Source organism: Cydia strobilella, chromosome 2 (genome assembly GCF_947568885.1).
Source record: "Cydia strobilella chromosome 2, ilCydStro3.1, whole genome shotgun sequence".
NCBI classification, from domain to species: Eukaryota; Metazoa; Arthropoda; class Insecta; order Lepidoptera; family Tortricidae; genus Cydia; species Cydia strobilella.
In genome coordinates, this window is record NC_086042.1 from 21,301,422 (window position 1) to 21,316,885 (window position 15,464).

The 15,464-nt window shown below is 42.4% G+C and overlaps 2 protein-coding genes across 2 annotated transcripts; one reads left to right on the top strand and one right to left on the bottom strand.

Moving 5' to 3' along the window:
* Nucleotides 1–2,857: 2,857 nt before the first annotated feature.
* Nucleotides 2,858–3,957, bottom strand: LOC134754401 (ADP-ribosylation factor-like protein 6-interacting protein 4). The gene is made up of 3 exons (XM_063690714.1): nucleotides 3,641–3,957; nucleotides 3,353–3,458; nucleotides 2,858–3,037 (listed from the first exon to the last, which is right to left on the bottom strand). Exons 1-3 carry the CDS (start codon nucleotides 3,894–3,896, stop codon nucleotides 2,902–2,904), a joined length of 498 nt encoding a protein of 165 aa, XP_063546784.1. The 5' UTR covers nucleotides 3,897–3,957; the 3' UTR covers nucleotides 2,858–2,901.
* A 1,874-nt stretch (nucleotides 3,958–5,831) lies between these two features.
* On the top strand, nucleotides 5,832–15,029 carry LOC134753328 (uncharacterized). Its single transcript, XM_063689189.1, has 3 exons — nucleotides 5,832–6,372; nucleotides 9,410–9,692; nucleotides 13,810–15,029. The coding sequence occupies exons 1-3, from the start codon at nucleotides 6,208–6,210 to the stop codon at nucleotides 14,601–14,603; spliced, it is 1,242 nt and encodes a 413-aa protein (XP_063545259.1). The 5' UTR covers nucleotides 5,832–6,207; the 3' UTR covers nucleotides 14,604–15,029.
* The last annotated feature ends 435 nt before the right edge of the window (nucleotides 15,030–15,464 follow it).

Consider the following 15,464-nt stretch of genomic DNA (forward strand, 5'->3'; position numbering starts at 1 on the left):
CTTCTAGAAATCGATTTTCGCTCATGTCATCTCGGATATCGATTGCTGTGAAAGATCTTATCTCGGATATGGGTATATTTGGTATCAGTGCATTCAGTATAATGTCCTGAACACAAATATATGAGATGACAAGCGCGAAAGAGGTGGGGGTAGTTACTGTGACGTCATGAAGTCGGCAGTCCAAACTTTTTTTTTAAACACCATGTGGGTTACCAAATGAAAGGGCTTTGTGAGGATAACAAATATATAACATACTGTAACATTAGACCAAGTAGAGAAAATGTTACAGTATGTTATATACCTATAGTTGTGATCTACTCACAAAGCCCTTTCATTTGGTCCCCACATCACCCACATGGTATGTTTAAAAGAAAAGAAAAATGTGCTGCCGACTTTATTTTATTATTATTTATTGGAAACAATGTAAGTTTACAGTTTAAAACCAATTCACTTACATGCTAGGAGTACAGATATGAGTAGGAACATGGAAACTAATTAAAACTAACCTCAACATTAATACTTATAAAAACATGCGCATAAAAATGTCAAAACAAATTCTAATTTCAAATTTACTTACACGCTAGGAAACAAAAAAAAATCGGGTATAATATTAAACAATGTCAATAAAATATACAACATATAAAATAAAATGTCATGACAGTCAATTAAAATTATAAAAATTCAAAAATTGCCTAGCAGTTCTGCACAAATGTGCTAAACGATCGGCGAACATGTCAGCGTCTACATACTGAGTGAGCATTAAATGGAGCAATGATAAAGCACGCGTGGTAGGTGCGTGCCTCGCGTAACACGTGCGAGCGGCCGGCCGCAGCAACACACACGGCCGGCGACGCGGTGCGACCGCCCCGTCTACATCCCGCGGTACCCTCCTAGGCACTAACAACCCTATCCTCTCTAACACCTCTGGGCTATCAACTTGGTGATGAACGATTGAGAGATAGTGCACCAGGAGCAACAACTTCCGCCTTAATTCGAGCGTGTCTAGCCCAACCATCCCCGAGACAAAGATGGAAGGGTAGAGGTACGGGTAATATCCGTAGGCTTTTTTATACAACCAGCGTGCAAATTTTCGTTGTATTTTTTCAAGCATTAGGGAATACTTCGCCTCATACGGATCCCAGACAACCGCACCATACTCCAACTTGCTGCGCACGTACGCGTTAAAGAGAATCTTAGCCACTCCAACGTGAAACTGCTTGGATATTCTCATTACAAATCCTAAGGTTTTACTGGCCTGCTTGCTAATACGAGTGATATGCGAATGGAAGTCGAATTTTTTGTCTAATATTAAACCTAGGTCTCGGATTTCACTAACTTTCTCTAACGAGGAACCCGCCAAGCTGTACCCAGTTTGGAGATCAGAACGCTTACGCGAGAAAGTTATCGCCTTACACTTTTTCACGTTAAAGGGAAGTCGATTTCTCTCACTCCACCTGGCAGCAGCATCAATATCAGCTTGCATCGATGCACTGTCGCTAATACTACGAATACCTAGGAACAGCTTCAGGTCATCGGCGAAAAGAAGACACTTAGCAGCACTGATTGTGTCGGGCAAGTCGTTTATCATGAGGAGAAAAAGAGTGGGCCCCAAGGTACTGCCCTGACTCACACCAGACAGCGTACAGTAGTCACTAGACTCGAAGCCGCCCACCCTGACGTACTGCTGCCTGCCACACATGTAATTAGCAAAGAAATCTAATAGCTTTGGTGTGAAGCCCGCTAGCGCTAGCTTCCTCAGCAATATGTCGTTGTCGACCAGGTCGAATGCCTTTTTGAAGTCGAAATACGCAGCATCGACCTGGTACCCATCATCCATCTCTTTGCAGACATAGTCAGCGAGGGCAACGAGATTCGTGATTGTAGATCGCGACTTACGGAAGCCGTGCTGACTGGGTTGCAAGCGATCAGCCACCTGCAGACTTAGATGGCGGTTAAGTATGCTTTCAAATACTTTCCCAAACACAGGAAGAACAGCTATAGGCCTAAAGGAGGTAATATCTGTATTGTTACCATCCTTAGGAACCGGTGTCACCCTAGAAGTTTTCCAGCGATTTGGATAGGCGGAGTATTTATGACGCAGTAACTACCCCCACCATTTTCGCGCTTGTCATCTCATATATTTGTATTCAGCACATTATACTTATGATTATACTGAATGCATTGATACCATATTCACCCATATCCGAGATGACATGAACGAAAAGTAACCTAAAACCTGTTCCGCCGCCCTACTAGGAGTACAGGACAAGGTATGTATTACGATATAACGCGGGAAATACCTACTACCTAAATAATAAATGAGCTGCGGTTAATACTGCATTTTACTGCAGTGCAGCACAATAGTATATTGCAGTGGTGGGCAAAGTACGGCCCGCGGGCCAACTCCGGCCCGCGATAGGATTTTATCCTTGTCCTTAGAAATAATTAGTATATATGGTATGTGATCCCGTGGAATAATAAAAATGCATTTTGCTGCAATTCTGGCCCCTCCTCTGAAATTACTTAAACTTTCTGGCCCCCCATGTAGAAAGTTTGCCCACCACTGGTATATTGTATAATATATGTATACCTTCAATAGCCCAGGGTCACCTTTCCTTATGTTACCTATCTATTTTATGAAATGGAAAATGACCCCTAATTTCCTTGGTTATGGCCTCTTCATGCCCGACTGTAATTGTAATATATGATTGATATTGATATATATTCTTATAAAGGACATCTCCAAATGTTTAAGTGCAGTCACTATAATTTAAAAAAAAAAATCTGACCATAATAATAGTGGTGGCTGAAACTGCTGCTTCTCATTTTTTTAGCAACCACAACTACAGTGATATTACTGAAAAGAAGTAAAAAGACACTGAAAGAGAAGAAAAGGTATGGCTATGGGTAAATGTTCCTGTCAACGGTGTTCGCTTGGAAGTAAGCACCATCTGCCTGTGTGGCCTGCCGGTTGATCTGCCGGTGGCGGTCTCGGGACACAATCTCCTCTAACACCTCACCATCACCTTTTATTAACCTGAAAACAGGATACAACTGAGAGACAGCAATATATCATTTTAATATCTACCATGCATCAGGAATTTACTAGATCATTTATATCAATAAGTTGCCACTCTTGTGGTTAGTTTTGTTTAAGTCCACGAAAGGTTTGATACACCTTCAAGGAGATTACAAGGAAAAATGTTATCAACGTCAGATATAAACCTTTAGTTTTGGCATTAAAAGGATGTTTTAAACTGTAGCCTCCATGATTTGTTAATAGGATAAGTTTTATTGCTATCAGATATAAAAATATAGTTATAAAGTTATGAAACTGGAATGATAGGATAACCTGTATCGGCCAGAGTCCTCGTCCAGCACCCGGCGCACAACACTTTGCTTTTGTTCCCATTCCTCTTTTGTCATTGGTGCCATTGCTTTGGACTTCTCCATTAACTCTAAAACGTCAATACATTTTATGTGTTCAAACTAAGACAATGAATTGGATTGTTTATTATTGATAATGATAAAAATATTTTTTAATGAAAAACCTGTAAAAACAGGTTATAAATATTCAATTTATCAAACCACGTAAGCGTTTGCAAAAAAACCTTAATTAATTATCCTAGTCAATAATTACCTATGGGTATATCAGCGGCCGCATCTTGCTTACTGGTCGACGTTTCGCGGCTCCGGCTCTTGCTGCGATGTTTCTTCTTCATTTTTCTCTTTTCCTCCTTTAACTTCTTTTTGAGAATTTTCTCTGTCTTCTTTTGCTCTTTCTTCAATTTTTTCTTTAACATGCGAAGTTTCTTTTTCTTTTGTGAAGAATCCGAACTGCTCGAACTAGAACTAGACGAGGATCGTCGACGTTTTTTTGACTTCTCTTTACCCATAGCTAATTATATATAAAATATACTAACAGACCAGAGCTGATTTATTATCACGCTTTTTTACTGAAACTACTGGCGGCCGAGTGAACTCATGAACTGAAACTACTGATTTCTTTCTACTGAAAGAAAATTGAAAACCAATTGTCAAACTCAAACTCGTATTATTTTGACTTTGACACTGACATTTAGATGACGTTTCGTTTTTGCTTGGCAATTTTAAGCACCCTTCACACTCGTGCGCGAAGCCGCGAACGCGTATGGAGTCTAGTTCGCTATCAGCGAAATCGACTCCTCACTCGCGTTCGCGGCTTCGCGCCGTGTAGTCTGGAGCGAGCTTAACAGAGATGCGCGGTATGCTTACATTTTTATTACTTCGATGGTGGCAAACAAGTGTATGGTATTTGATATAATATGTAGTCTCAGTAACTTCATAGAGTAACTTATACTAGAGCGGTACTGTCATAGTAAATTTTGTAACCCCAGTAAATTCACTGCCATCTGTCGACACACTTTAAAACTAAAAATGAAGATTTATAAAAATATGATAGAATGTATTTAAATATAGATAATTGTTTTTTTTTTATTTGCATTAATTATTTTTATGATTTTGACCCATGTTCTTTCACTGATATGCGTTAAAAGTGTTAAATAACAAACGAAACCGTCAACGCCATCTATTCGACTGTAGGCCAAAACTAGTAGCGCCCTCTGAACGAGAATCAAATTTTCTTGATTTTCGAGGCACGTTTCTTCCTTAGACTGTATCTATCTATTACGGAGTTATATCTATCTTTGGTAACTTGGCGTATATAGTAGGCCTCAAAATAATTTCACCTCAGAGCAACTACGAGCTAGATATGATTGTTACACACATTAAATACACAGTTATAGTATTTTTTAAACAGGAAGGGTACGCTGACAGATATCATCTCAAAACAATTTTGCGTCTGCTCGGAACCAAACATAAATATTAAATACTAGCTTTTGCCCGCGACTTCGTCTGCGTGGACTTAGTAACAGCAGCTAAACTAAGTATAGCGCCTGGAAAAAATCTCATAGCAATTATTCAATTTGAGCATATTATGCACACAAATTAGCAGGCACTTCATTAATTATCTCAATTCCACCCCGCTTTTTACTTTCTTAAGGGATGATTTTCGGGATAAAAACTATCCTATGTCCTTCTCAGGGACTCAACCTATCTCTATGCCAAATTTCATCTAAATCGATTCAACGGTTTAAGCCTGAAGAGGTAACACACAGACAGACAGACAGACTTTCGCATTTATAATATTAGTATGGATGGATAGTATGGATTAGGGGACATCTCACACAAACCAACCTAGCCCCAAACTAAGCAAAGCTTTTACTATGGGCGCTAGGCGACGATATACATACTTATATATATAGATAAATACATACTTATATACGTAGAAAACACCCATGACCCATGACTCAGGAACAAATATTTGTGTTCACCACACAAATAAATGCCCTTACTGGGATTCGAACCCAGGACCCTGACCCTCCAGGCCCAGGCAGGCTAGCTGGCTGGCTGGGGGTCCTGGGTTCGAATCCCGGTAAAGGCATTTATTTGCAAGCAGGGTCACTACCCACTCGGCCAGACCGGTCGTCAAAAACTCAAAAATGCGCGTTTCCCAGAGAGAAGACTAGCTAGATCGATTTTTCGCCCCCGAAAACCTCCATAAAGCAATTTCATCGAAATCGTTGGAGCCGTTTCCAAGATCCTCGAAATATATATATATATACAATTTGCAAATTGCTCGTTTAAAGGTATAAGATGAGTACCTACAGTATGAACGTAGATGTAGAAGTAAAGTTCAACTTGTACCTACACTAATCAAAATAATTCGCATGACCTACATCAGCATTCCACCGTCCCAACACAGACAGAGTGCAATCACAAGTGTGCCTCCAGGTGCATTTACAAATGGAAAAAAATCCCTATGCAACCCAGATACCTTCATGTCGCGATTGAGCGGCGACACGTCATGGGAGACCGATGAATAATTGAGGGAGATGCGCTATCGCGTAAAGGAAATCTGGAACATCTGCACTTGAAAAATCATTGACTTGTAAACCTTATGTAATGAGAAGAAAACATACAATTGATTAAGTTCTGGAATGTAGTTGCGGCAGATATGCCTGGAGGCGAAACACGCATGCGCGTCCGCGCCGCGCCCGCGAGTCGCGCCGCACACACCATCGGACGTCCACTGAGAAACGTGCTCTACAAAAATCATTAAAAAAATACGCAAGTGATGTTTTGAGTGTCAGCTGGGTAGGAGTTAAGATGTTGGCGGGGGGCGGGGACAGCGTGGCGGTGTCGGAGGCGCCGAGCAGCGACAGTGAGGGCTCGGACTGTGAGGGGGGCCCGGAGGCCGAGCAGGACGCCGCGCTCACCGAGGAGTGGGCACGCGAGCTGCTCCTCGCTGCTGGGGTCAACCATGCCAACGAGGTACACAACTACATTTTGCTAACTCAGTCTTAAGTATCAACTCTTTGTCGTTTTATTAACCTTAGTTGGTTTGGCTGAACTCGAGTTTCAATTCCATGGATTTGTATTTTTTTATTGTCCTCATTTCTGAACGAGACCTCATTTTTGTATATGCAGTAACCTGCTGTTATTTCATAATGCTAAACTAACTATCTGGCTACAGACAGGCCAGTACGTATTTTATTTCACGCCTGAGCTCAGATTTGGATTTTTTTTAGACTGTTGCAGTTTTGATGTTTGATTTTGGATCTATATCGGAATCCCTAAAAATTTTTATCCTATTTTTGCATTCCCTAATATTGTTTGTCATAATGATCAGTTGTCCTAACACTCGTATGCCCTAATTTTGGTTTCCCTATTATCGAATGGCCGATTTTTTTTGTCTTAATATGATTTTCCCTAATGGCACTTTCCATATTGAGTATTTATCCTAATGTTATATAGCATAATTCTTATTTGGCCTAATTATTGTTTGGCCTAAAAATTGTATATCCTAATCATCATGTTACCTAATTTTACATAGCCTATGGTTGCTTGGCCTAACACGTATTCCCTAATTTTGGTTTCCCTATTATCGAATGGCCGATATTTTTTTGTCCTAATATGTTTTTCCCTAATGGCACTTTATATATAGAGTATTTATCCTAATGTTATTTAGCATAATTCTTATTTGGCCTAATTATTGTTAGCCCTAAAAATTATATATCCTAACCATCATGTTACCTAATTTTACATAACCTATGGTTGCTTGGCCTAACACTCGTATGCCCTATTTTTAAATTATGGCATATTGTTTTTAGACCTAGTATGGTTTTCCCTATTGGCACTTGTCATATTGATTACTTATCCTAATGTTATTTAGCACAAGGCAGTGCCCATTAGGACAAAACAGGGCAAGTGACTTTAGGACAAACGTTGTTAGAAATTCCGAAGGAGACCCAATCTAACCTAACCCACTTTTGTGGCAGTGGTTTGTTTTTGCAAGGATCGCAGTTCTAACCTAACCTAACCCACTTTTTTGGCAGCAGTTCGTTTTTGCAAAAATCGCAGTTCTAACCTAACCCATTTTTGGCAGCAGTTCGTTTTTACAATGGTCGCAGTTCTAACTTAACCTAAACCACTTTTGTGGCAGCAGTTCGTTTTTGCGTGTATGTTGCCCGTAATACCTGCTAAAAACTGACGTTGGCCGCTTCGCTGGCTTTAGGTGGGAACACGGGTCCACTTGCGTATTCTCCGCGGAGCCACCAGCAGCTGACTAGTAATGACTAGTACAATAAAGGGGGGAGAAATCACACTTCCCCCCCCGGGCTGACCTAGCAGAAACGCGCTTTGCCGAGCTTCCACGCGCTTCCCGCTCGAGGGGATAAGCTTGGAGCGACGGAAACCCTCCATCTCCGCCGCCCGCTACCCTTATTTAGGGTGGGAGATTTCTGTCATGCGCAGCGCGCCTCCTCCCTACTCTTCGACGGCGAGTGGAGTCTGCTTCCGCCGCAATCTCCCTTTCGCGCTCATTTCTCTCTTTCTGCGCCACCACTTCCTCGCAGAAGGAGAGCATCGCCTGCCACGCTGTGTCTTGCCTCACCAATTTTTAAGGAAAAAAACCGACTTCAATGGGGGATGCCGTTGAAGGTTACTTATTGTTGATGGTGCACTACACAATGAAATGAGAAATACAGCATCTTTTGCCTAACTAAAAGGAGGTAAAACCACCCACTTTTCTAGTAGCATTTCGTTTCTGTAAGGGTCACAGTTCTAACCTAACCTAACCCAATGTTCTGATAGCATTTCGTTTCTGTAAGGGTCACAGTTCTAACCTAACCCACTTTTATGGCAGCCGTTCGTTTTTCCAAGGATCGCAGTTCTAACCTAACCTACTCTTAAGGCAGCAGTTAATTTTTCCAAGGATCACAGTTCTAACCCACAACAGTCAAAACAGTTAGGGCGTGATGTGTTAGGCCAAACATTGTTAGAGAATTCGAGGAATATGGTAAAAAATGAGGGATATTGATAGTGATGGTAGAAATGCTTAGGACATATGAGTTTTAGGCTAACCCTTACATTATGAAAAATAATTGTTATGATAATTGATCATTAGGAAAAGTAACGGTTATGACAATTGATTATTAGGGCAATACCCATTAGGTCAAAACAGTTAGGGCATGTTATTTTATGCCAAACATTGTTAAGGACTGCGAGGATTATGGAAAAAAGCATTAGGAATATTGATCGTTATGGTAAAAATGCTTAGGACATATGAGTTTTAGGCTAACCATTACATTATGGAAAACAATTGTTAAGATAATTGATCATTAGGAAAAGTAACTGTTATGGCAATTGATCATTAGATAAATACCCATTAGGTCAAAACAGTTATAGTTATGATATAATATGCCAAACATTGTTAGGGATTGCGAGGATTATGGAAAAAACATTAGGAATATTGATCGTTATGGTAAAAATGCTTAGGACATATGAGCATTAGGACAACCATTACATTATGGAAAATAATTGTTATAACAAGTGATCGTTAGGACTAGTGCCCATTAGGACAAACCAGTTAGGGCAAGTAACTTTAGGACAAACGTTGTTAGGGATTCCGAAGGACACCCTTGATTTTTTGGCTAATTTCCGTCATCTTACATTAGGAATCGTGAATTAATTTTGACAACGCAGTTGTTCACAACGCTTGCATAGTTTCAAACGAACAAACAAACCAAATTAGGTACACATAATTGTTTTTCAGGTCAAGTTATACTAGTGCCTTACCGAGGCATTCATTAATCAAGCGAAGCCTTTGCTTAATTGAGCGTGGAGGGCTAGAGGAGGGTCAAACTAGAGAACCGTACAAACTAAGCAGAACTGGTGGTAGCTACCATCTTAGTTCTTCTTAGATAAGACGAGAGAAATACCCGAGTCACCTTCGTATTGACAATACATGATTCATGTGAATCATAAAAAAAACTCAGGCTTATAGGTAACCTCTATTACGTGCCCTTAGGTTCATGTGGAGTCCCGCTCGGGCGTCGCCGGGGCGCTGTCCCGCGTGCTGGCCGTCACCATCTGCTACGAGGGCGGTGGCGAGCGGCGCTCTCTCCCACTGGTGGTCAAGCTGCCTCCGCGCGACCCCTTCGGCCGCCTCTTTGTGGCCGAAGCACAGTTTGACACCCGCGAGATACTCTTCTACACTGAACTCGCGCCGGCGCTGAATAAGCTGGCTGAAGAAGCGCTAGGACCCGGCATGGGCTTGCCGATACCTAAATGTATGAAGGCTAGATTACCAGGTTAGTGTGTTTCTCATAAAAACATGTACTATACTCAGACGATGGCACCTTGTAGACTGCCGTCTGTAGATATGTCGGGGGTAGGTATCTACTGTTCCGCGTGTTGGGTTGTTCTTCTCATCGCTTGCCGAGTTTTACCTCAGGTCAAGCGTCGGTGAACAAATTTGGTAAGCCGGCGCTTTTAATAAATGTGATATGATCCCTTCCGCTCAGCCGTATTGTAATGAAAATAAAGATTTAAATTTGATAAAACACTATATTTTACGTATTGTACAATTGCAAATTTATTTATTTTGCAATTTATTTTATTGTATAATTAAAATAGTGAACTTAAAAATATACAGATTATCAGTTATCACTTGGGTAATGGGTGGCTGACGGATGCAAATTACGTCAACATCTATCTTAGGTCAAAATGATGTCGAACAATATACTTACGTATAGCTGGGGATGCGACGATGCTAAATTGTGTAGTAACTCGAGCGTCGTCTATTGGAATCGAAATTCGGTAGAAAATTTTGAAAAAAATAATTTACTCGAGCGCGTCAGATATTCAAAGGGCCGGTTGTTAAATGGACCCTACAAAAGTGTATATTTCTATTATCTGACGATTTCAGCGAGCAGTAAGCAAATGGCAGAGTCACAAAGTAGCAAAAAAAACCGCTGTCTTGAAATACTCGAGCGAGTCAGATTAATAATAATAATAATAAGCCCGCAGGGCAGCTTGTGGCGAGCTGTTGGGGAGTGACGACCCCACGGACCCGAGTCCTCCAGAGAGTCGGTCAGGGTCTCCGTCTCCGGCGTGTGTTCGTCGGTCAGAGTGGACCCCAAGGGAACCCGCAGGACTCTCAGCTCTGGCTTGCCTTCATTGGCCGTCCAGAGGGGAGTCGTAAGAGCTATATGCTCCAGGGGTGGAAGTGAAAGATGCATAAGACGCGAGTTGGCACAGTGGCTGTTAACAGTCACTGGGTAGAAAGCGGCGCACACCTCTCGACACCCCTGAGCCGCTCACACCGGTGTTGCTCCTGGTCGTCTTCACGACGGCAGTTTCAGGGGCTCATCTAGTCAGCGGCAAGTCACCACCTGCCTCGATAACGTGTTTTAACATTGTTATGGCAGGTGTCCGGGCTTCTTTGCAATAGCCCAGTCTCATTGTCCACCCAAACTTCAATCCATAGACCGGTATACTGTTCAATTTTTCTACAATAGTCCCAATGCCTGCTGCGACCGGTTCATGGGTGTCTATTGTTGCGCCTGTGAACGGGTTCCAGCAGGCGTTCTACATGACATTAAAGCTCTCCAAGGGGCCTCTACGTGTTGGATTTATATCCCCACGCAAGCCTATCAAAAGACCGGGATGCATAGGCCCGTGATATCCAAGGAGATACAAATAATAATAATATGCCCGCAGGGCAGCTTGTGGCGAGCTGTTGGGGAGTGACGACCCCACGGACCCGAGTGCTCCAGAGAGTCGGTCAGGGTCTTCGTCTCCGGCGTGTCTTCGTCGGTCGGAGTGGACCCCAAGGGGACCCGCAGGACTCTCAGCTCTGGCTTGCCTTCATTGGCCGTCCAGAGGGGAGTCGTAAGAGCTATATGCTCCAGGGGTGGAAGTGTTAAAGGGCATAACGCCGCGAGTAACTTCGGAGAAAGCGCAGCACACCTCTCGACACCCCTGAGCCGCTCACGCCGGTGATCTAACGAGAGGCGAGTCACCGCCTGCCTCGATAACTTGTGCAAGCAATGTTATGGCAGGTGTCCGGACTTCTTTGCAATAGCCGTCCATGTCCCAAAAACGAAGCCTTTTTCTATAAATAGGGCTTACAAGTTACAAGGGAAGCTTACAAGTTTCCACACATTTTTTTTTCGTGCTTGGGTAGATAATGTTTTTGTGTTCCAAAAATTGGTAAATAGTTATTTGTGCAACAAGAGAGGAAAGTTGGTTTTTATTGCGAGTGTTTATTTTGAGTCCCGAGAAAGCGAAAGATTCTAAGGTAGAATCTTGAGCGTAGCGAGGGACTCACACACACGAGGGAAACACGAGATGTAAAATAACTTTGCTCTCGTGTTGCACACATAATTTATCACCTCAGTAGTGAGAACATATTAAAGGTTAAAATGTATTTCGAATTACACAGAGTAAACAGAAAAAAAAGTATTATAATATGTACGATACGATAAGATACGATATGATACGATACGAGACGAGACCGGACCGGACCGTACCGTACCGTACCGTACCGTACAGTACCGTAGTATGAAGTTCATGGCCTTCACTAAATTAAAAAGCTACATTGTTTCACTCCCTGGAGTGAGGAAAGTCGCACTTTCCTCACTCCAGGGAGTGACGAAAGTAGGCTTGTTCGAGCTGCTGAGGTGAAAAAAATTATACAAGTATTTTTTCTGACACGTCTTAAAATAAAAAAATTGTAGATGATTTAGTATAACCTTTTGACTTCTGAGCCATATTTCTAGAAGAAAGCTCCGTTTTAGGGACATGGTGTTGTATATCTTTTTTGTGTAGAACTTAATAAGCTTTTGTTTCGACATACACAGTATTCACATTAAACCCAGATATTCCGAGAAAAACAGATAAACCAAAAAAGACTTATACTTTTCAAGATGGCGTTTGGTGCCCGTGGTCCCCGAAGCTCCGATTTTATAACACGCAAACAGGGATCCCTGAAATTGTAGGTGTCAAATTTCATTACTGTCACTACTGTTTAAACCCCATTTAAGACCTCAAATCTGTTTTTGCAGTCACATTTTAAGTCCTAAACATTTTTCCTCCATTTATTTTAGTAAATATGTATTGCATAGCACTCGTGTACCAATTATGGATCTACTGATGTCTATTTTATTGAAATCCACTCAATAGTTTAGGCGCTAGAAGTAAAAATATGATTTACTATTCGACGTCCTCTGGCGGCGGCTGTATTGATTTTTCTATAATAAAACAAGTGTAAACAGGTTGTGAAGGTCAAAAGGAATCTACCGATACGTCATTTTAAAAAATCCGTCCAGTATCCTGAGCTACAGGGTGTACTGATTATCAGTATTTAAACCCATAACCCTACTTTCTGTTTAAGTCGCAGTCGAGTAAAATGTTAATATTGGGGTATAACGTGTACAAATGTATAGACAACAGTGGAATTCATATTCCTACAAGTTTCCTATTAAGAGAATATCCCCTGAAAGGGTATAAGCGCTAAATCTGGATTCAGCTATTATTTTCTTTAACAAGATGTATTTTTTCCGCAAAGATATCTAGGACTTTTTTGTGTAGAATTTAATAAGCTTTAATGTTGCCTTACACCATATTTTCATAAAGAACGTATATTTAGAGTAAAACGCAAATTTCTTCAGGATGGTACACATTTTCCAAGATGGCTGCGATTCCTCGAGGTCCCCAAATGTCAAATAGTGTGGACATGAAAAAGAGACCTTTAATTAACATACATACCAAATTTCATATCTTTGGAAGGATTTCGAAGTTAGACTTAATTCGACTGTGCTATATAGTTAAGGACCCTATTCTTGCCTATTCAAATTTAATATTTGAGAAGAAGAGAGATACCAATTAAGTACCTCGACTCGACCGAGTCCCGTCATGTACCCTGCTAGTTTAAAGGTGAGAATATTTAGTACGATAATCGCTTGTTCTCATACTTGAGGAGCAGCTAAAGTACCTATGTGAAGTATGAGAACAAATGAAGCTGGTCTACTTAGGGCCACTTGCACCAATCCAGGGTTAGCCAATAGCCACTAACTCGGAGTTAACCGTTAACACATAACCGTTAAATTGCACTGGTAACTCCGGGTTTAACCAGTTAATCCCGAGTTTGTAACTATCCCTGGATGGCGCAATAAGTGGCCCTTAAGGTAGTCATGATAGTTTCCCTTTTATTTTATACCTATACTTCTTTATTTATACTACTCAAGTACTGCCGAAGTGCCGATACTGCCGATATATGTATACCTACTTTGATTTTAACAAAAAATTGCACTTTCGCAAAGGCGTGTCGTCAATCCTCTGTATCTTTTTGTACAATAAATAAAAGAATACCAAATATCTAGTCGTTACCGTATAAGTAAAGATACCTTCTTAATTGTTTGGTAGATGAAATTGGCGGCGACAGCGAGCTGGTGCTGGAGGACGTTACGTCGGCGGGCTACGAGGCTGCGCAGTTTGCAGAGGGGTTGAGCGTCAGGCGAGCGCGCGCAGCACTGCACGCCGCCGCGCGTTTGCACGCGCTGGCGCTTGCATTGCGTGAGCGCGAGGGCCCGCTCGATACCCTTTTCGACTTCCTGTTCCCTTGCGAACGCGCCGCAGCCGGCTACCTGCGCCTCGTGCGCCGCGGCCTACCGCAGCTCGAGGCATTCCTCCGCGCGCGAACCGACTGTGCCGAGGAGGCCGCCGCCGTCTCCGCCCTAAGCGAGCGAGCGCCTTCCCTGCTCGGCACGCTCCTTCGGCCCGCCGAACCTGCGCCCCTCGCCCACGCGGACTTCTGGAGCGGCAATCTCCTGTTCAGGGAGCGGGACGGCGAATGCGAGTGTATTGCCCTCGACTGGCAGATGGTGTCGCTAGGGCGACCGATGGACGACGTAGCGCTTCTGCTGCTTTCGTCCTTGACGCCGGAGCTGCGTCGCGAAGTGGGGTCGGAGCTGGTAGAGGAGTACGGCGAACGGCTGGAGGCAGAGTGCAGACGGCTGGGCGCGGGCGGGTCGGGTCTGGTGGTGAGGCGCGCGCTGGCGGCGGACTGGCCGCGCGCGGCGCTGCGTGCGCTGCTGCTATGCGCCGGCAGTGTAGACGTGGCGCTTGGCGAACCACGCGCCGAGCGCCGCCTGCTCGAGGCCGTGCGCGACCTGCACGCGCAAGGCGTACTGGCGCTGAAGCCTGACACCGAACATTGAGAGTATTGAGACGCAATGCCGTGCAGAGTTCCCGGCGGAGAACGAGAGAGATACAGTACATACAAATTGACCGCAATTTAATTATCTTTCTTAAATTAACATTCAGCAGTCTGGTATCGTTTTTCATGTCGAGTTAATTAAAGCACAAATTACAATTAGCGACGTGTTGTGACAAAGGTTCGTCTTAATTTATTTAGAACAGCCGGGTCGCCAAGTTGCACTCGGCCTCGTTTACTGACGGTGCAAAGCCTAATTAAAGACTGAATTTACGTAATTATAAGTGTCTACGCTGTGCTTCGATGTTACGTGTTGTAGGTTGTAGGCGGATATTATTGCTCATTGTACTGAAGGCTAGAATGCATTGCGGTCTATTGACTATTATTTAAACTAAAGGACATACAAAATAAATTATCAATATAAAAAAAAGTTTTATTACCCACCTACACTACATCCTGTGTTTAAATCTAAAGGAGAGGCAAATTTATTCTTTAGCGATTTCGGGGTTGGTCTCGTATCGTGTCGTACAGTCGATGTCATATATACCTGTTTACATTTTTCGCCTTATTACAAAGGAGTAAGGTGCAACAGTGTAAACATATCTTATTACAAAGGACTCAGTCCTTTGTAATATTTGAAAGGAGTAAGGCGCAACAGTGTAAACATATCTTATTATTAATAAGTGTACAGTGTAAACATATCTTATTATTAATAAGATGTGTTTACACTGTTGCACCTTACTCCTTTGTGTATCTTATTATTAATAAGTGTACAGTGTAAACATATCTTATTATTAATAAGATGTGTTTACACTGTTGCACCTTACTCCTTTGTAATAAGATATGTTTACACTGTTGCACCTTG

What these genes read in the sequence shown, in the direction of transcription:
- LOC134754401 (XM_063690714.1), bottom strand. Translation starts at nt 3,896, where the DNA reads ATGGGTAAAGAGAAGTCAAAAAAACGTCGACGATCCTCGTCTAGTTCT. An exon ending in GGCCGCTGATATACCCATAG is followed by an intron (nt 3,459 to 3,640) that starts GTAATTATTGAC and finishes TTGACGTTTTAG; the next exon opens with AGTTAATGGAGAAGTCCAAA. An exon ending in GAGGACTCTGGCCGATACAG is followed by an intron (nt 3,038 to 3,352) that starts GTTATCCTATCA and finishes TCCTGTTTTCAG; the next exon opens with GTTAATAAAAGGTGATGGTG.
- LOC134753328 (XM_063689189.1), top strand. Translation starts at nt 6,208, where the DNA reads ATGTTGGCGGGGGGCGGGGACAGCGTGGCGGTGTCGGAGGCGCCGAGC. An exon ending in GGGTCAACCATGCCAACGAG is followed by an intron (nt 6,373 to 9,409) that starts GTACACAACTAC and finishes ACGTGCCCTTAG; the next exon opens with GTTCATGTGGAGTCCCGCTC. An exon ending in TATGAAGGCTAGATTACCAG is followed by an intron (nt 9,693 to 13,809) that starts GTTAGTGTGTTT and finishes ATTGTTTGGTAG; the next exon opens with ATGAAATTGGCGGCGACAGC.